Raw genomic sequence first — 20,332 nt, 5'->3', positions numbered from 1 at the left:
ATTTGATAAGCCTTAGAGTCAGTAGCGGTTTTTGATACGGGCGACACTGGCGGTTGCCCGGGACGGCATCGTGGTGGGGGGTGGCATCATGGGCATCGGCAACAACCCCCCCCCCCCCCCCCCAAAAAAAAAAAAAACAAACCCTCTTGCACATATTGGGAATGTCACAGGCACCGATCGATTTTCTATCGCCCATTTGCTGGGAGTAAGGACGCCCTCTGTTTGCGAACTGGTGCGCCTGCTGCTTGCGGCACAGGGAGGAGAGGGCGGGGCGGCGGGGGATTCTCTGGCTGGCCGGAGCAGCATCTAATAACCAACTCGCAAAATCAAACATAATAGAAACAAACCAACAAAAACGAAAACACCAGACATCATGATACGGACTTATAATTTGCACCGATGCCATCCATCCATCTTCATCCGCTTTATCCGGGGGCGGGTCGAGGGGGCAGCAGCCTAAGCAGAGACCTTCAGCTTATCCGGGGGAACACCAAGGCGTTCCCAGGCCAGCCAAGAGATATAATCTCTCCAGCGTGTCCTGGGTCTGCCCCGGGGCCTCCTCCCGGTGGGACATGCCTGGAACACCTCACCCAGGAGGCATCCTTGTCAGATGTCCGAACCACCTCAGCTGGCTCCTTTCGATGTGGAGCAGCAGCTGCTCTACTCTGAGCCCCTCCCGGATGGCCGAACTTCTCACCCTATCTCTAAGGGAGAGGCCAGCCACCCTTCGGAGGAAGCTCATTTCCGCCGCTTGTATCCGAGATCTCGTTCTTTCGGTCACTACCCACAGCTCGTGGCCATAGGTGAGGGTAGGGACGTAGATCGACCGGTAAACTGAGAGCTTCGCTTTTACACTCAGCTCCCTCTTCACCACGACGGACCGGTGCAGCGTCCGCATTACTGCAGCCGCAGCACCAATCCGTCTGTCGATCTCCGGCTCCCTTCTCCCATCACTCGCGAACAAGACCCCGAGATACTTGAACTCCTCCACTTGGGGCAGGAACTCATCCCCGACCCGGAGTGGGCACTCCACCCTTTTGTGGCTGAGAACCATGGCCTCAGATTTGGAGGTGCTGATCCTCATTCCCGCTGCTTCACACTCAGCTGCGAACCGTTCCAGTGCGAGCTGGAGGCCCTCACCCGATGAAGCCAACAGAACCACATCATCCGCGAAAAGCAGAGATGAGATTCTGAGGTGAAAGCCCTCCGCCACCTGGCTAGGACTGCCACTGCTTAGAGTAACCCTTAAAAACGAAGCATTAATACTGATGAAAATGAGTTTTTCACTTCCGTTTGCATCATTCAGGTAGATTCATTGGGATTTTTTTTTATTTCATTTTTTTAATGTAGCTACAAATCGCCTCATCTTATCCACCTAACATTTCACACACACTGCTGCTAAATGAGCAGATTTACCCATTTTAATACCCATTTGTTTGATTTTTAAAAAAAATTAAATTAAATTAAATAAAATTAAAAAGTACCTAAACAACATTATCCTGCTGGTGTCTGTGGTGTTTTGGTCTCTGGATACAGGATCAGGGTCTGCCTGCCCCTAGCCTATAGTTACGGTTGGATCAGGTGACCCAGAATCATCCCTTAGTTACGCTGCAATAGGACTATGCTGCTGGGATTTTGTTCCGCAAGCACCTCTTCATTCTTCAGCACTCTGCATTTAATCATTAGTTATTATTAATCTCTGTCTGTTTTCCACAGCTTGTCCTGTCTCCCTCCCCTCACCCCCAACCAGTAACAGGAGATGTATGGCTGTCCCTCCACTGGTTGTGCCTGAGGTTTGATCCTGTTGAAAGGGAAGTGTTGCTTTCCACTGCTGCAGAGTGCCAACTCATAGGAAGCTGCATGATTGCTGGTGTTTTCTGTAGGATCTTTATTGAGGTGATTGTGATTTGGTACAGTATAAATAAACCTGATTATTGATATTAAGGGCCATATATAATGCCTTTAATTAAGCATGTCCAAAGCTTGCAGTCAAATGATTTCCTGTGGCAAACCCTAAAGGGCGTGGAAAAAGAAAAGGACTTGTAGACAAATCCCCGCCCACCTTTTCTCAATGGTTTAAACCCCAAGCTTGCGAGGGGCAGTCAGTCAGGTAAATGTAAAGTGTAAAATAATCATGTAAAATGTCTTTTATATGGCACCAAGCCCTTTGAGGCTCGGCTAAATTCAGAATCTTATGTGACATGTCCATAGTGCGTGCTATGGCTTAAAACACTAAAACAGCTCACAAAACTGGCGCTTTAAGGAAAAGTGGTGATTGAACGATGTGTTAAAGTCATCAGAGAGTGAATAAATAAACTGATGATGTTCAACATTCTTACTGCTCTGTTGATGGAGTAGCTGACGCAGGTGTTTTCCTCTCTCAGCTCCAGGGTCTGACTGAACATACCTTGACTTGCTTGACTCGTCACATTAAGTGTGTATGTGATGTTCAATGCTGAGCTCACTGGCCCTGAAAAAAAGTCACATTAAATAAATACACATTAATCTGGATTTTTAAAAAACAGTTTAAATGTCCCACATTTGTCCGCTCATCACAACAAACTTACCTGCTTTGCTCTTTGTTGCTTCGACCTTTTCAAAGCATGCCGTTATTTTAACCAAAGCTACATTTTTATCTGGACTCAGGGCGTCAAGGTTCTCAGGGTGAAAAGACAGACGAGCCAAGACGTTGAAGACCGGCTTGGATCTGAAAGGAAGCGAATGAACTTAAATAGATTGTCGCTTCTTCTGTCGCTTAGCTTCTTTTATAGGTGCAGTGTTCATATAATATTCACCTGAATACAACAGCTGCACCACGTGATTCAACCACAACACCCGGGAGTCCATCCTCCCCGAGGTCCCCAAAGATGGCCCTTCCAAAGAATTTCAGCCCATGGTCGATATTTTTTCCCATGATTCTCTGAAATAAGAAGATATTAGAGCCGAGTCTAAATACCTCTTTCAGATGACATTACATGTCTGTGTGCTCTCATAAGTGTAAGTCTGATAATATTATCATGCTGCAGATAATTAAACTTCAATGCAAATGCACAGAGGGTTTTGAGAGTGTACGAACACAACTCCATAAGCACAGACAAAAAAGAGAAAAGGCTCTGCACGTCGTTCAGTCGTTATTCTACAATATTTTGACTTGAATACATTTAGGCTGGCAGGTTGTGGAGTCTGACAGAGAAACAGAGATTCTACATGTTCTAAACCCACCATTTGAACTAATGTTGGACACAAAGTTCTTTGGGCAGGCTGTCATATCTTTGAAGTTATATTACAGAATTACTAAAACAATCAAGAGGCAAGCATGGAGGGGCAACAGTGTTGAGCAGATCCATCGTTTGTGCCTCAGTTCTCTGATGGTTTATAAGATTTGAAGGTTATAGAAATAATTTTCCTCCTGAGTCTTTGATAATAACGTAAGTAATAAAGGTCTTTTAAAGGCTGTCGTTAAATGGCCAGTCGGGTTCACGATTTGTCACAATTTACAGAATTATGAACACGGAAGAGTACAATCAGATTTTGATCCACCTGGAAAGCGCCTGATTGCTGATGGCTACATTTTTTTTTAGCATCACAATGATCTCAAACACGCTGCCAACACAGTAAAAGTATACCTTTATAGAAAAGCACACAGTGGAACACTAAAAGTCATCGACTGGTTTCCCCAGAGCCTGGACCTCAACGTTACTGAAGCAGTGTGGGATCATCTTTACAGAGAACAAAAGGCAGCCAACATCCAAAGAGAAGCTTTGAATGTCCTTTAAGGAACTAATCCTGAAGACTACCAATTACAAGAAAGAAATGACCTGCCTAAGAGAGTTCGGGCTGTGTAAAAGAATAGAGGCAGTCCAAAGCTTGTTATAACTGTACAAACTCTATTTTTGCCTCTTATATCGTATTTCCATGTATTTTGCACATGTTTGCAAGAAATCACTACACCTACTTAGCATTTTAAAAGCAGAATATAAAGACATGACAGGTGGCTCAAGACCTTTGCACAGTAGTGTTGTCTGTGTCACCTGGCTGAAAGTGCTGACTATCCCTCTCTGCCTGTTGCCATGGTAGATATACACAGCCCCGCTCTTATCATCCTCAAGCGGAGCTCCGACAGCTACGTCTCGGAGTCCATCTCCATTAAGGTCTGGAAGACTGGATATGGTGGTGCCAAATCTACCCATAGATGGTCCCGTCACATCCTGGTTACTTTCCAGTACAGTCTAATAGGAAACGAGGATGTTAATAATGGACTATGAAAACACATGCATTTATTTTGTCAGCTTTAAAGCTCACACAGTGTCACACTGGATCTTAGTTTTTATTATAGCTCACCTCATCGCTCACAGAGTAGATGTAGACCCGGCCTTCTTTCTTCACCTGAGGCAGATGAAACTGTGGAGCTCCTACCAGCAGGAAGTCAGTGCTCCCATCTGAATCAACATCTAATGAGCACAGCTCAGCACCGAAGTAGGAACCAATCTAAAAATGTTTTGAGTGTAAAGGATGATTTAGAAAGTCAAAACCAAACCCAAAGACACAGCTTCAAAGTAGTACAGTTATTAAGAGCTGTCCTCTTAATATGACACAAAATCCAAACTTTTACAAAAGTTTTGGCACAAATATTTCCATGCTTTAGCTCAAATCTGAATATTTTTAAAAATCATGATATTTCCATAGTTACCAACCTGTTCTCCACGAATTTTCTGCACTTCTGTCCAGTATATGCAGTGGTGTCTGAAAACGATCTGTCCTGTTTGCTCAAACTCTGGTAAACCCACGAAATACAAAGGAACACCGTTTTTCTTTCCAATGGAAATGGAATTTCCTGCAACAGCCAAATAATAATCTGCTAAATGTTCACTCTGGATCTCATATGTGCTACACTATGGTATCTCAAGTCATAGAAAAGTAATCTTATTAAAGTAGCAGGTATCATATAGATAGTAGGTAATAATAAAAAAAAAAGAAATGGGTTTACCCAGGTAACCCTGCATTCGTTCTTGAGGTCTATGGAGAAAACTACGCCAGCTGTTCGATTCCACAGAACCCACGATCAGGCTATCCTGCTCACAGAAACATCTGATTACAGTTCAGGCTGAACAGAGACAGAGAGGAACTGAGATACCAGTAACAGTGATGAGGTAATGTCACAAATCAGTCATGAATTAAAATAAGAATGCTTACAAAAAAGCAAAGCTCAGCTAAAAAGGAGATTTTGAGCTGCCTCATTCACATTAAGTGATAGGAACTGTAGGAAAATGATGTTTTTCCACTATCACTTAAAGCACACTACTAAGGCTACGCTTGGTCATAACCTGAAGCAGAAAAATTGCATTTATAGTCTCATTCATGGGTTTAATGATCCACTGTAATTATTATTTTAATTAATAATCGACATTCTGTAGTTGTATTGACGGACAGTTTAAAATGTATTATTAGAGTTTCTTCAAACTGTTTTCATATTTTGAGTTTAATATACATTTTGGATTTTTTGGGGAAAGTAAAGCTTTTATGGTTTGTTTTCTTTGCTGTACATAAAATACATCCGATCACTCCAAAAAAACAGCAGCATACTGATTTTTCTGTATTTCAATAACTACAGTGGAGATGCAACTCATGTTGCTGATGCTGATGCTGTGGAAAATGTAATTAACAACAGAATTTTGCAGTTATTTGCATTACATTACACATTGTTTTATTCACAAGAGAATATAGGAAACATATCAAATTTTTGAACAGAATCGGCTGTGACGTTGGTCCTGTCTTCTAAGGAGCTGTCTTCTTGTAGTCGACTACAAGAAGACAGCTCCTTAGAAGACAGGACCAACTTCACAGCCGATCAGATCTGCACACTGTTAGACCTCTGCCTTACCACCAAATATTTCAAATACAATGAAGGCTTCTACAGACAAAAACATGGCTGCGCCAAGGGCTCCCCCGTGTCACCTATTGTAGCCAACCTTTACATGGAGGAAGTGGAAAGGAACCCAGCCACTGGTACAGATATGTAGACGACACCTGGGTCAAAATCAAGACACAAGAAGTGGAATCCTTCACTGCGCACATTAACGCCGTGGATAAAAAACATCAAGTTCACCAGGGAAGACACAAAGGACGACTGTTTGCCTTTCCTGGACTGCGCTGTGCACATTGAAGAGAACGGCAAACTCAACATCGAAGTTTACCGGAAGCCCACACACACGGACCAGTACCTCCTCTTTGACTCCCAGCACCCTCTGGAACACAAACTTGGAGTAATTAGGACCCTACACCACCGGGCAGAACATGTTCCCTCTAAGCCTGACGGAAAAAGAAGGAACACACACATGTAAAGGAAGCACTTAAAACATGCGGTTATCCTAATTGGGCGTTCTTAAAGTCAGCAAAGAGGCACAGAAGAGATCAGACACCAGCGAGGGAGGATAAGAAGGACAGACGCAACAACATTGTCATCCCCTATGTAGCCGGTGTATCAGAGAAACTCAGGAGGGTTTTCTCCAAGCACGACATCCTGGTGCATTTCAGACCCAGCAACACGCTCAGACAAAAACTGGTTCACCCGAAAGACAAAACGCCAAAACACAGACTTAACAATGTGGTGTATGCTGTACAGTGCAGCGAGGAATGCCCAGACCTCTACATCGGAGAGACCAAACAGCCACTTCACAAGCGCATGGCACAACACAGAAGAGCCACCTCCACAGGACAAGACTCAGCAGTCCATCTGCATCTTAAGGATAAAGGTCACTCTTTGAGGATGCCAACGTTCACATTTTGGACAGAGAGGACAGATGGTTTGAAAGAGGAGTGAAAGAAGCCATCTATGTCCACTGTGAGCGACCATCTTTGAACAGAGGCGGTGGTTTACGACACCAACTCTCTGCCATCTATAATCCAGTTTTGAGATCCTCCCCAGACGCCTTAACACCCACTCACATCCTGGGCCATCTGACCTCAGGAATTCGCATGATAAGGTGGGGCCAGGTTTCACAATGAACACACCCAAAACCCTGGCTGATTGGGACCCACACCCAGTTTCACACCTTGGCTCATGTGATTAGAGGATCATCAGGGGGTCCTTTTGTCCCTCTGTGGGGGGAAACTCCCACTAGGTTTATATCTGGGACTCTCCACCATTTGACCTTAGAACTGAAGAAGCTTCTCGGATGAGAAGTGAAACGTCTTCGAGCAACTTAAAGAAGTCCAGACGCTTTTCTTTGCAAGCTCCTTTGACTACGATGACCTGGATGACTGAGAACCTTCACAGACATATGTATGAGAGAGCTTTAACCTGCGTTTGTGGATGGAATGGTGAACTCTGTTCACAGACAGTGATTTCTGGAAGTGTTCCTGAGCCCATGCTCATCTGATTTCCATGAAATAATTATTCACCTTCTTAATGCATTGCTGCCTGGGGCCCCGAAAATAACAGACATCCAATATTATTTTTTGGCCTCGTCCCTTGTGTACAGACGTGTAGACGACGCCATCAACATGGCCCTACACTTCATCCTGCAGCATCTGGACTCCCCAGGAACCTACGCCAGGATCCTGTTTGTGGACTTCAGCTCTGCCTTCAACACCATCCTTCCAGACCATCTCCGAGGCAAGCTTTCCCAGATGAATGTGCCTGATCCCATCTGCCGGTGGATCACCGACTTCCTGACGGACAGGAAGCAGCATGTGAGGCTGGGAAAGAATGTCTCGGACTCCCGGACCATCAGCACCGGCTCCCCTCAGGGCTGTGTTCTTTCTCCTCTGCTCTTCTCCCTGTACACCAACTGCTGCACCTCCACCCACCACTCTGTCAAGCTAATCAAGTTCGCAGATGACACCACCGTTATTGGGCTCATCTCGGACGGGGACGAGTCTGCCTACAGGAGGGAGGTTGAACGTCTGGTGTACCTGGTGCAGCCACAACAACCTGGTGCTGAATGCCCAGAAGACAGTGGAGATTATTGTGGACTTCAGGAAGCACACAGCCCCACTCCCCCCCATCATCCTGACTGACACCCCCATCACCTCTGTGGACTCATTCCGCTTCCTGGGTACCACCATCACCCAGGACCTGAAGTGGGAGCCCACCATCACCTCCGTCATCAAGAAAGCCCAGCAGAGGATGTACTTCCTGAGGCAGCTGAAGAAATTCAACCTGCCAACACGGACGATGATGCAGTTCTACACTGCTATCATCGAGTCCATCCTCACCTCCTCCATCACTGTGTGGTACGCTGGAGCCACTATCAGGGACAAACAGAGACTGCAGCGTGTTGTGCGCTCTGCTGAGAAGGTGATTGGCTGCAGACTCCCATCTCTGCAGGACCTGTACACCTCCAGGACACTGCGGCGTGCAGCTCGGATCTCAGCTGACCCTTCTCACCCTGGACACAGTCTGTTTGACCTGCTCCCCTCAGGCAGGAGGCTCCGGTCCATTCGCACCAGAACCTCTCGCCATAAGAACAGTTTCTTCCCCTCTGCTGTTGGACACATGAACAATAACCACATGACTGTTCCCACCACTAACACATGACCCTACGCTGTGTCACTGCATCATTTCATGTTTGGCACCGATCACCACCTGCACTCATGTATATATCTTTCTACGTAGCACTCATAAGTCTTATTCTCATGTATATATCTCATGTATATCTCATGCACATATCTTTCTTTCTACATAGCACTTTAATTCTTATTGTTTGCACTGAAGCACCGCAGCAATTTCCTAATGTTGTAAACCTCAACATCTGGCAATAAACCCCATTCTGATTCTGATTCTGATTCTGATTCTACAGATTTCTCTTGATTCACTGAATCTATTGGTGATATGCTCTACTGTAGCTGGTGAGATATTCAAAATCCAATATTAGTGGATTGTCGGGTACAGGTTCAAATTAAAGTTCTTGATTTTTAAAACAACTTGTTTTACAAACAGAAAGACTGAAGAGTACTGAAGGGTGATCGTGGCTCAAGAGTTGGGAGTTCGCCTTGTAATCGGAAGGTTGCCGGTTCGAGCCCCGGCTTGGACAGTCTCGGTCGTTGTGTCCTTGGGCAAGACACTTCACCCGTTGCCTACTGGTGGTGGTCAGAGGGCCCGGTGGCGCCAGTGTCCGGCAGCCTCGCCTCTGTCAGTGCGCCCCAGGGTGGCTGTGGCTACAATGTAGCTGCCATCACCAATGTGTGAATGTGTGGGTGGATGACTGGATTTGTAAAGTGCTTTGGGGTTCTTAGGGACTAGTAAAGCGCTATATAAATACAGGCCATTTACCATTTTAGAATTCTAGCACATTTTCTGTGTTTCTCTTTGTGTCAAACAGTCTGTCAGTGTGGATTTTATTTTCCAAACAATAAGAATTTAAAATTTTAGAAAGTAAAAGTAAAGTTTAGCAGTAGTCAGTGCTTTATTATCTGCGCTTTAGCTGCACCTGTGTATGTCAGGTTAGCCGTGACTGAGAAATTTTAATCTCGTCACAAGTAAATAATTTACACTTTGAATGTGTGCAGTTTTAACCTTTTGAAATCACCTTTTTGAAAACAGCACTGAATCCACTGAATTCTGCCCGAGGAGCTGGGCAACCTAAATAAATAAAGAGATACATGTGACCACCACTGGTCCACACCAGGAAGATAACAGTGATTTCTGTAAATGTATTTATCAAAACAGGGAACAAAGTTTAACATCACCTTCCACAGTAAATATCTTTTTCTGTAAATTCTCCAGCACTCCTGTGAGTCCATCGTAGTTCTCAATTTTGAAGGCATTTCTATCTTTTGGCTCTGAAGCGATGGCCCTGAATTTATGCAGCGTAGCATCTTTGACCTGAAATCAGAATACTGCTTGAAAACATGAAATTCAAAGTCTGACATCAGCATGGGAAGTAAAAACTGGACTAAGAACTGAAATCTGCTGAGCTGTTTGTGCTGAGACTGACACCATGATGCATTTCTACTTTAGTATGACTGTGTATCATCTAAATAACAGTGAATAAAACAGTCTAATACTATAAGAGTGTTTATGTGACACAAAATGATCACATTTATTTGTCTAACGGATAAATATGATTTTTCTGTTGGGACTGGTGTAACACATCACATCCTACCCCAACGACAAGACGAATTATATTTTTATCATCGTATCTTTTAATGATCCCATTCCTGTCTATATCAGAGGGATCTCCGTCTGTGATTAGAATCAGAACTTTGGTAACATCAGGAGAGGCGCCTGCAGCTGGGTTGTCAAAGATTTCATCTCTGAAACAAATGCAAAAGCAAAGCAACACTCAGAATAAACAACATTTAAAAATATGAATAAATGAACAAATACAGTGCTCATTATCTCACAGCTGCATTGATCCTGCTGCTTTTGACACAACTTACAACACAAACTCGAGGGCTCTGTGTGTGCGGGTGAGACTTTTTAAATGTTTGTCTTTCATAAGTTTATCGAGAGCACGTCCAGCTGCATAGTCGTTGAAGTCAAACACTTTGTGGACTGTTGAGGAGAACTGAACTGCTGCAAACTGGAAACGGAACAAACAACAACAAAAATTACGTTACTACTTATACTCATTACTCATATAATGTATAGTTTATATACATCAATATATAATGACCATTACTGGCGTGTCCCTAAGGCTGCCCATTATCTCCACAATGAAGTCTTTATTTTTGTTGAATTCAGCTTCGGTCATACTCGCTGATCCATCAAATAAAAACACGACTTCCACAGACTTATTTGTTCGTTCTGGGGGGAAAATTTTGAACAATTTTAAAGAGAATGTAACCAGGAACATATAAAACTTTAAAAAACAGTTTTACCTTCAACAACAGAAGAAGAGGTTTGTTGAAGATTTGGGATCTGGTGACAGACAATATTCAGGTAGGAGTTGTCGGAACAGTTGCTGACTGCAGTTGTGCTGCAAACCTAAAACAAATTATAACTGAACTTAAATGTCCAACAATGGAAATATTTAGCAGTTACAGTGCAGCTAAATGCAGAGCATAGCTCAAATCTATGGGAAATCCATCTGTGCTGCGTAATCATAACAGAAGATACAACTTAAAATGTTGACTTTAGAATATTACATAGATTCAAATCAATTGTATTTTATTTATAAAGTGCCAAATTACAACAACAGTTGCCTCAATGTGCTTTATACTGTAAGGTAAAGATCTTACAATAAAAGAGAGAAAACCCCAACAATCAGATGACCCCCGTGAGCGAGCGCTTTGACGACAGTGGGAAGGAAAAACTCCCTTTGGATGAATGAGCATAATTAAAGTGATTACTCTGCATCCTGTGGAGAACATGATTTCAAGGCAAATCATTCAGCGCTTATTCAGAATTGTTCAATTTCGTCAGCCTTTCTAAACCCTGATGTCACACTGCTAGAATCAATATTTACACCAATGAGATGATCACATAATGTTTCAATTACACAAAAAGTCTCACGCAGCATGACAGCATACACTCCAGGACCCCACAACCACAAATGGTGCTAACTAGTTCAGAAAATTGATAGAAGGATGTATAGAAATAAAAAGTAAAGCTATTTTTTTTATTTTATCGCTTTAAAAAAAGTACTGAACTGTCACTCGAAAGAGCAGGTTGCCACAAACCAGTGAAAATTTGATTTTACTTCACAGAAATAAAATCGGTGCTGCTGGATTATAGATCAATAACTTATCTGGACATCAAATGTGTGGAGATTATGTGATTTTCTTTATTATTTTAAAGTCGTTACTTTATAATATTAAGTGACTGTTGTTGTGATTAGCTGCCATATAAATAAAACTGAATTGACCTGAGCTGAGTTGAAGTTAGATATTCACCTTTTTGAAAACAGCACTGAATCCACTGAATTCTGCCAGAGGAGCTGTGCAGCCTAAATAAATAAAGAGATACATGTGACCACCACTGGTCCACACCAGGAAGATAACAGTGATTTCTGTAAATGTATTTATCAAAACAGGGAACAAAGTTTAACATCACCTTCCACAGTAAATATCTTTTTCTGTAAATTCTCCAGCACTCCTGTGAGTCCATCGTAGTTCTCAATTTTGAAGGCATTTCTATCTTTTGGCTCTGAAGCGATGGCCCTGAATTTATCCAGCTTAGCATCTTTGACCTGAAATCAGAATACTGCTTGAAAACATGAAATTCAAAGTCTGACATCAGCATGGGAAGTAAAAACTGGACTAAGAACTGAAATCTGCTGAGCTGTTTGTGCTGAGACTGACACCATGATGCATTTCTACTTTAGTATGACTGTGTACCATCTAAATAACAGGGAATAAAACAGTCTAATACTATAAGAGTGTTTATGTGACACAAAATGATCACATTTATTTGTCTAACAGATAAATATGATTTTTCTGTTGGGACTGGTGTAACACATCACATCCTACCCCAACGACAAGACGAATTATATTTTTATCATCGTATCTTTTAATGATCCCATTCCTGTCTATATCAGAGGGATCTCCATCTGTGATTAGAATCAGAACTTTGGTAACATCAGGAGAGGCGCCTGCAGCTGGGTTGTCAAAGATTTCATCTCTGAAACAAATGCAAAAGCAAAGCAACACTCAGAATAAACAACATTTAAAAATATGAATAAATGAACAAATACAGTGCTCATTATCTCACAGCTGCATTGATCCTGCTGCTTTTGACACAACTTACAACACAAACTCGAGGGCTCTGTGTGTGTTGGTGAGACTTTTTAAATGTTTGTCTTTCATAAGTTTATCGAGAGCACGTCCAGCTGCATAGTCGTTGAAGTCAAACACTTTGTGGACTGTTGAGGAGAACTGAACTGCTGCAAACTGGAAACGGAACAAACAACAACAAAAATATACATTACTACTTATACTCATTACTCATATAATGTATAGTTTATATACATCAATATATAATGACCATTACTGGCGTGTCCCTAATGATGCCCATTATCTCCACAATGAAGTCTTTATTTTTGTTGAATTCTCCTTCGGGCATACTCCCTGATCCATCAAATAAAAAAACGACTTCCACAGACTTATTTGTTCGTTCTGGGGGAGAAAAGCATGAAAATATTTAGCCTGGAAGATGGAAACAGACATAAATATACCTCAAACAGTCCTACTAGTTTTTCTGGTCTGATGAAACAAAGATTCATCTATAAGCATGAACATTATTTAATTAACAAATGCAATAATTATGATCTCACAGTTGTACTCAGCCACTGTTTCTAATGTAACTGAACTAGAATCAATCAGAGTGCTCCGTGTGTGTTGGTGAGTCACTTCCAGCTTCATAGTTGTCGAGTTCAAACATTTTGTTGACCACTACGGTCTGCTGGACACAGACAGTGCCTTTACCGCTAGAACCCGCCGCCCCCAATATTTTTTTTACCTTGGGTGGACGGTCCACGGTCGAGTTTCATCTTGTAACACACTTTGTTCAGAGACGAGTTCCCACTGTGTGGATGCACTGCACTTGGGCTGCAAACCTACATCAGGTTTTAAACGAGACAAAGAAATATGATCTGAGATCATTTTTTTGTTTTGAATATTGTCAGAGGAAATGTTTTTTGAGCGTTTCTTACAGTGATTTGAGAGCGCATGGCGTCCTCAGATATCGACAGTCCAAATTGCCTGATGGGTACTTGCATGTGTTCGGGCCAAATTTCTGTGACAATAACATCAGATTAGTACCTTATATTAAAAATACAAATACACTACATCATTCTGCAATAGAAAAACCCCCGTCTCGCTCTGGGAATTAAAACTCATTTTACATTGTGGGACACATACAGCCCACTTTAATCTTAAATGGACCAGACCAGGTGAACTGTAGTTTTTGCCGTGATCTAGATGATGTTTCTTGCAGTTTGCAGTTTCACATGTCTTCATAGACATTGTGATGTCTAAATTGTGCCGATAATTAATAGCACTACTGATATGACAGTAAAACAGTAAAAGTATGAGAATTTATTCTGCTATGACTAATAAAAATATCAAGATTAGCTGTTTGGACAGGCTATACATCCTATAAATCCGTCCCTTTAAAGGGTACCTATTATAATTCAATTGAATTCAATTTTATTTATACAGTGCAAAATCACAACAACAGTTACTTCAAGGTGTTTTATATTGTAAGGTCGACCCTACAATAAACCTATTATACTTCTCCTTACTTTCTGCCATATATCCTGTTAGAACTGTAGTTGCTAATATTAAACATGGGCAAAATAAAGTCTTAAAGGTTTGTGCATTCAATCCCTTCAGACTTCTCCACACTGAGTTTCAGCTTGATGTCATCCATGTACAGGAGGTGGCTGACAACTGTTCCATTCCGTAGCCAGTCTTGTTAATGATCTGACTGAGCGGATTCAGGCCTATACATATATGTGTATATAAAATGTGTATTCCCTTTCCATGGCTGTACATTAAAAGCATGCAGCCCTTTCTATGGCTGTACAGCAAACAAACCTGGTCCTCGTTGGGCATGTACCTGAGATTCTGGTTCTTGCCTCAAACGCCAGGCGGCGAAGCAAAAAATCCTTACTCAGCATAGATAGCAGTTTATGTCTGGCATGCACACCCAACATAATTGTTGAATTGATTAACTGTTAACTGCCTTTCTGCAGACTTTTGGACTTTGGCCATAAAACTCACAAATTCAATGACGGATGAAAGACTGGTGTGTGAGAAGTTATGGTGTGGGGTCGTATGTATCAGGAGTGGCAGATGAAAAGAAAGAACGAAGGATGAAAGGGTACCTGCAGGAGGAGGAGGAGGGTCATTATCCCCCGCTGGTGCTTCTTTCCTGTCTGTCTTTTGTGTGTTGTTTCTGTTTGTGTTTTAAGGCTCTACACCCTGGGGTTGCTTCACTATCATTTGTTTTGCTTGCTCTCTCTGTTTTATTTTTGCTGTAAATGTACTGTTCTGCTGTTCATATGTCACTGTTTAATAAACTCTGTTCAAAGAATTCAACTCATTTCCAGAGGACCTTTTTGAGTGATTTGATTTTAATTGGATCTGAAACGCTGGACCTCCACAGCATTAGTGGGATAAGGTTATCATATTGGGTTCCAAATTTGTGACCCGACACACTTTGCTCTCAGACTGCGGGTTTACTTGTTGTTCCTAGAGTATTTAAATGTAGAATGGGAGGCAGAGCCTCCAGTTTTCAGGCCCCTCTTCTGTGGAAATAGCTTCCAGTTTGGATTTGGAGGCACTAGCTCTACTTTTAAGATTAGGCTTAAAACTTTCCTTTTTTAAAAAAAGCATATAGTTAGGGCAGGATCAGGTGACCCTGAATCCTCTTTTAGTTACACTGTAATAGGTCTAGGCTGCTGGGGGGATTCCCATGATGCACTGAGTGTTTCTTTTTCACTCACTGATATGTGTTTATACACCTATTTGCATTAAATCATTAGTTAGGTCAAAGGGGTCATATGACTGTTGGAGTTTCTCTGTTTTCTGTGTAGTATTGTAGAGTCTTTACCTTACAATATAAAGTGCAGTGAGACAACTGTTATTGTGATTTGGTGCAATATGAAAGAAAAACAAAAAACAAAGCTGAATTTAAAATAAAATCTTGAATGTGACTCTGGAAACTGCAGCAGCTGCAGAGTAGGTGCTCATTCGGTTTGAGTGAGCTAACTCTTACAAATCCAGTTTAGTAATGGTTTCAAAACAGCTTTGTTTCATATACAGTGGGGCAAAAAAGTATTTAGTCAACCACCGATTGTGCAGTCCCCCACTTAAAATGATGACATAGGTCAGTAATTTGCAACCAGAGGTACAACTTCAACTGTGAGAGACAGAATGTGAAAAAAAATCCATGATCCACATGGTAGGATTTGTAAAGGAAGTATCGTAAATTATGGTGGAAAATAAGTATTTGGTCACCTCAAACAAGGGAAAATCTCTGGCTCTCACAGACCTGTTAACGTCTTCTGGTAAGAAGCTTTTCTGTCCCACATCGTTACCTGTATGAATGCACATGTGTGAACTCATCATCTGTATAAAAGACACCTTTCCACAGCCTCAAACAGTCAGGACTCCAAAATCCGCCATGGCCAAGACCAAAGAGCTTTCGAAGGACACACAGGAAAAGTATTGTAGACCTGCACCAGACTGGGAAGAGTGAATCTACAATAGGCAAGCAGCTTGGTGTGAAAAAATCAACTGTGGGAGCAATCATCAGAAAATGGAAGACATACAAGACCACTGATAATCTCCCTCGATCTGGGGCTCCACGCAAGATCTCATCCCGTGGGGTCAAAATGATCATGAGAACGGTGAGCAAAGATCCCAGAACCACACGGGGGGACCTGGTGAATGACCTGCAGAGAGCTGGGACCAAAGTAACAAAGGTCACCATCAGTAACACACTACAACGGCAGGGAATCAAATCCCGCAGTGCCAGACGTGTTCCGCTGCTGAAGCCAGTGCATGTCCAGGCCCGTCTGAAGTTTGCCAGAGAGCACATGGATGATACAGCAGAGGAGATTGGGAGAATGTCATGTGGTCAGATGAAACCAAAGTAGAACTTTTTGGTATAAACTCAACTCGTCGTGTTTGGAGGAAGAAGAATACTGAGTTGCATCCCAAGAACACCATACCTACTGTGAAGCATGGGGGTGGAAACATCATGCTATGGGGCTGTTTTTCTGCCAAGGGGACAGGACGACTGATCCGTGTTAAGGACAGAATGAATGGGGCCATGTATCGTGAGATTTTGAGCCAAAACCTCCTTCCATCAGTGAGAACTTTGAAGATGAAACGAGGCTGGGTCTTCCAACATGACAATGATCCAAAACACACCGCCCGGGCAACAAAGGAGTGGCTCCGTAAGAAGCATTTGAAAGTCCTGGAGTGGCCTAGCCAGTCTCCAGACCTCAACCCCATAGAAAATCTGTGGCGGGAGTTGAAAGTCCGTGTTGCTCGGCGACAGCCCCAAAACATCACTGCTCTCGAGAAGATCTGCACGGAGGAATGGGCCAAAATACCAGCTACTGTGTGTGCAAACCTGGTAAAGACCTACAGTAAACGTTTGACCTCTGTTATTGCCAACAAAGGTTATGTTACAAAGTATTGAGTTGTATTTTTGTTATTGACCAAATACTTATTTTCCACCCTGATTTACGAATAATTCTTTACAAATCCTACCATGTGAATTCATGGATTTTTTTTTCACATTCTGTCTCTCACAGTTGAAGTGTACCTCTGGTGCAAATTACTGACCTCTGTCATCATTTTAGGTGGGGGAACTTGCACAATCGGTGGCTGACTAAATACTTTTTTGCCCCACTGTACAACCTCCATACTGTGGCAGTAATTTTTAATGTCCTGATTAAACATGTCATTTGCATTTCAAAAACCGCATTAATGTACCTGGAACAATGATGCAGCTGTGGGTCAGGTTCAGATCAGATGTGCATGTCTCCTCATGTCCTAGCTGCTCTGGTGCAGTGACAAGCGTCCTGTGGACACAACAACACTCGTGATAATCACTAAAAAGAGAGTTTTTCTGACCTGTGCTCTCAGAATTTCTACAATGGCTTGCAAAAGTATTCGGCCCCCTTGAACCTTTCCACATTTTGTCACATTACAGCCACAAACATGAATCAGTTTTATTGGAATTCCAGGTGAAAGACCAAAACAAAGTGGTGCACACGTGAGAAGTGGAAGGAAAATCATACATGATTCCAAACATTTTTTACAAATAAATAACTGCAAAGTGGGGTGTGCGTAATTATTCAGCCCCCTGAGTCAATACTTTGTAGAACCACCTTTTGCTGCAATTACAGCTGCCAGTCTTTTAGGGTCTGTCTCTACCAGCTTTGCACATCTACAGACTGAAATCTTTGCCCCATTCTTCTTTGCAAAACAGCTCCAGCTCAGTCAGATTAGATGGACAGCGTTTGTGAACAGCAGTTTTCAGATCTTGCCACAGATTCTCGATTGGATTTAGATCTGGACTTTGACTGGGTCATTCAAACACATGGATATGTTTTGTTTTAAACCGTTCCATTGTTGCCCTGGCTTTATGTTTAGGGTCGTTGTCCTGCTGGAAGGTGAACCTCCGCCCCAGTCTCAAGTCTTTTGCAGACTCCAAGAGGTTTTCTTCCAAGATTGCCCTGTATTTGGCTCCATCCATCTTCCCATCAACTCTGACCAGCTTCCTGTCCCTGCTGAAGAGAAGCACCCCCAGAGCATGATGCTGCCACCACCATATCTGACAGTGGGGATGGTGTGTTCAGAGTGATGTGCAGTGTTAGTTTTCTGCCACACATAGCGTTTTGCATTTTGACCAAAAAGTTCCATTTTGGTCTCATCTGACCAGAGCAGCTTCTTCCACATGTTTGCTGTGTCCCCCACATGGCTGGTGGCAAACTGCAAACGGGACTTCTTATGGTTTTCTGTTAACAGTGGCTTTCTTCTTGCCACTCTTGCATAAAGGCCAACTTTGTGCAGTGCACGACTAATAGTTGTCCTATGGACAGATTCCCCCACCTGAGCTGTAGATCTCTGCAGCTCGTCCAGAGTCACCATGGGCCTCTTGGCTGCATTTCTGATCAGCGCTCTCCTTGTTCGGCCTGTGAGTTCAGGTGGACGGCCTTGTCTTGGTAGGTTTACAGTTGTGCCATACTCCTTCCATTTCTGAATGATGGCTTGAACAGTGCTCCGTGGGATGTTCAAGGCTTGGGAAATCTTTTTGTAGCCTAAGCCTGCTTTAGATTTCTCAATAACTTTATCCCTGACCTGTCTGGTGTGTTCTTTGGACTTCATGGTGTTGTTGGAATCATTCCAATGACATTGATTCATGTTTGTGGCTGTAATGTGACAAAATGTGGAAAAGTTCAAAGGGGTCGAATACTTTTGCAAGCCACTGTATGTCACTTTAACCTTTCAGTTGAATTCGAATTCAATTACTTGGGCAGTAGCAACCATACGGGCACCGTCTCTGAAAACGCCCCTGGACCACACTGACAACAACCACGAATACTCTCGGGGTCAATGAAAGTAAATGTGCTGTGTGGGCGTTATTTATTTTTCCCTCGATCAGGACAAAGGTAATCTTTACTTTTACCCAAGTTTAAGACAGCAACTAGAGTTACATGACCTTTCATTTTATCTTTGCACTTTTGGGACATCAAACATGCTCTGATCATCAAATCCCAGCTAAATTTTTCCCCTACTTTCTTTCCAGTCCATTTCCTGTCCCCATCCTTTATGAGAAACGTTAAATAAAAAGTTCTATTGTGCCTTAGTGAGATCTGATCAGACAGAAATAAGACAACAACAAAAAACATGCACTGATTTGCACAGAAAAGCTGTACACCACATTAATGATGCAAATATGATTTAATATTTTGATACTTTGCATCTTTAGATTAGCTTTGATACTCACCCATTGTTCTTGTCAGACAGTAACTGAAGCACCTTGTTTTGGAAGAAATCTTTTTGTTCTGTAGTAAAGATGCGGGTGGCTGTCGTATCAATGTTGAAAGCCAGACATACGGAGGTGGCTGCAGCACGTCATAAAAAAAAAAATCATGATTTCATCTTGTGTAAAACGTTTGGTTGGCAATGGTAACACACTGAATTTGAGATCATCGGTTTTAGAAAGTTACAGAAACGGTTCGACTGAGGCCGTAAATCAAAATTGGGACGATGTGGCGAGAGGGGGGTCCTGATACACAATACACATCTGATTAAGTGTATTGGCTTCTTACGAACTTTTGTCTACATACAAAGAAGCTCGTGACAAAAACATACTACAAATACTGTGTTCTAATTTGAGCATCCAGAGGATCGGAGGATAAAGTGTGACCCATTTTCCACAACATGATATAAGATGGTTAAAAGAATAAAGGCCATAGTATTCCTAACATTTCTCTCTGTTGTTGATTTTAGCATGTATCACCCACACAAAAGCTTTGTTTGTGCACAGGTCTGAACTTTAAACTGACACAGTTACAGTCGGCCGTTTTCTCTTTTACATTAAATCAGGCCAGATGCACACTGACTGGATCTTTCTACTTTAAAAACAGACATGAGATTCCTCTCAATCTTTTAATCCAACTCTTAAAAAGAAAATCAGTAAAGACGTTTCTCCAAATGCTGAATTACGCCTTCAAACAGTCAAATTGAAAAGACAACTCTTTCCCCACACTCAGCTTCTTTCTTTGATATGATTTTGTAGAAATTTATTTGTTTAGATCTTACCAACAGCCACTGCGCAGATGAGCCAGACTAACTTCATCTTTTCTACTGGTCGTTTCCACAGAATGGTAGAAAATGATAAAGGCTAAGGAGGAGTCAGAAA

At 42.3% G+C, this 20,332-nt stretch overlaps 2 protein-coding genes across 4 annotated transcripts in view; both read right to left on the bottom strand.

The window, feature by feature from the left end:
• Positions 1-3,517, bottom strand: part of LOC120734581 (group XIIB secretory phospholipase A2-like protein) — a 19,285-nt gene extending 15,768 nt beyond the window's left edge. The window contains exon 1 of the mRNA XM_040033452.1: positions 3,513-3,517. The gene's annotated coding sequence lies outside the window, so the exon portion shown is untranslated. The remainder of the gene's footprint in view (positions 1-3,512) is intronic.
• The window catches only part of LOC120734577 (integrin alpha-L-like), a 23,373-nt gene extending 3,041 nt beyond the window's left edge, over positions 1-20,332 (bottom strand). The window contains exons 1-23 of one of the 3 annotated variants that reach the window (XM_040033441.1): positions 20,233-20,332; positions 19,415-19,532; positions 17,395-17,483; positions 13,596-13,678; positions 13,403-13,499; positions 12,929-13,059; positions 12,692-12,834; positions 12,415-12,565; positions 11,999-12,134; positions 11,839-11,891; positions 10,825-10,930; positions 10,620-10,750; positions 10,384-10,526; positions 10,107-10,257; positions 9,691-9,826; positions 9,531-9,583; positions 4,988-5,072; positions 4,695-4,834; positions 4,342-4,488; positions 4,032-4,229; positions 2,796-2,920; positions 2,568-2,707; positions 2,340-2,470 (exon numbers count right to left, since the gene is read on the bottom strand). In XM_040033441.1, the coding sequence (XP_039889375.1) occupies positions 2,340-2,470; positions 2,568-2,707; positions 2,796-2,920; positions 4,032-4,229; positions 4,342-4,488; positions 4,695-4,834; positions 4,988-5,072; positions 9,531-9,583; positions 9,691-9,826; positions 10,107-10,257; positions 10,384-10,526; positions 10,620-10,750; positions 10,825-10,930; positions 11,839-11,891; positions 11,999-12,134; positions 12,415-12,565; positions 12,692-12,834; positions 12,929-13,059; positions 13,403-13,499; positions 13,596-13,678; positions 17,395-17,483; positions 19,415-19,532; positions 20,233-20,269 (2,724 nt within the window). In that variant the 5' untranslated portion in view covers positions 20,270-20,332. The remainder of the gene's footprint in view (positions 1-2,339; positions 2,471-2,567; positions 2,708-2,795; positions 2,921-4,031; positions 4,230-4,341; positions 4,489-4,694; positions 4,835-4,987; positions 5,073-9,530; positions 9,584-9,690; positions 9,827-10,106; positions 10,258-10,383; positions 10,527-10,619; positions 10,751-10,824; positions 10,931-11,838; positions 11,892-11,998; positions 12,135-12,414; positions 12,566-12,691; positions 12,835-12,928; positions 13,060-13,402; positions 13,500-13,595; positions 13,679-17,394; positions 17,484-19,414; positions 19,533-20,232) is intronic. The other 2 variants (XM_040033442.1, XM_040033443.1) reach the window with 2 other exon arrangements.

This window comes from Simochromis diagramma, unplaced genomic scaffold, assembly GCF_900408965.1.
Source record: "Simochromis diagramma unplaced genomic scaffold, fSimDia1.1 OVJJ01000571.1, whole genome shotgun sequence".
Taxonomy (NCBI): domain Eukaryota; kingdom Metazoa; phylum Chordata; class Actinopteri; order Cichliformes; family Cichlidae; genus Simochromis; species Simochromis diagramma.
Note: the sequence above shows the minus strand (reverse complement) of the source record. Positions and strands in the feature narration are given on the sequence as shown.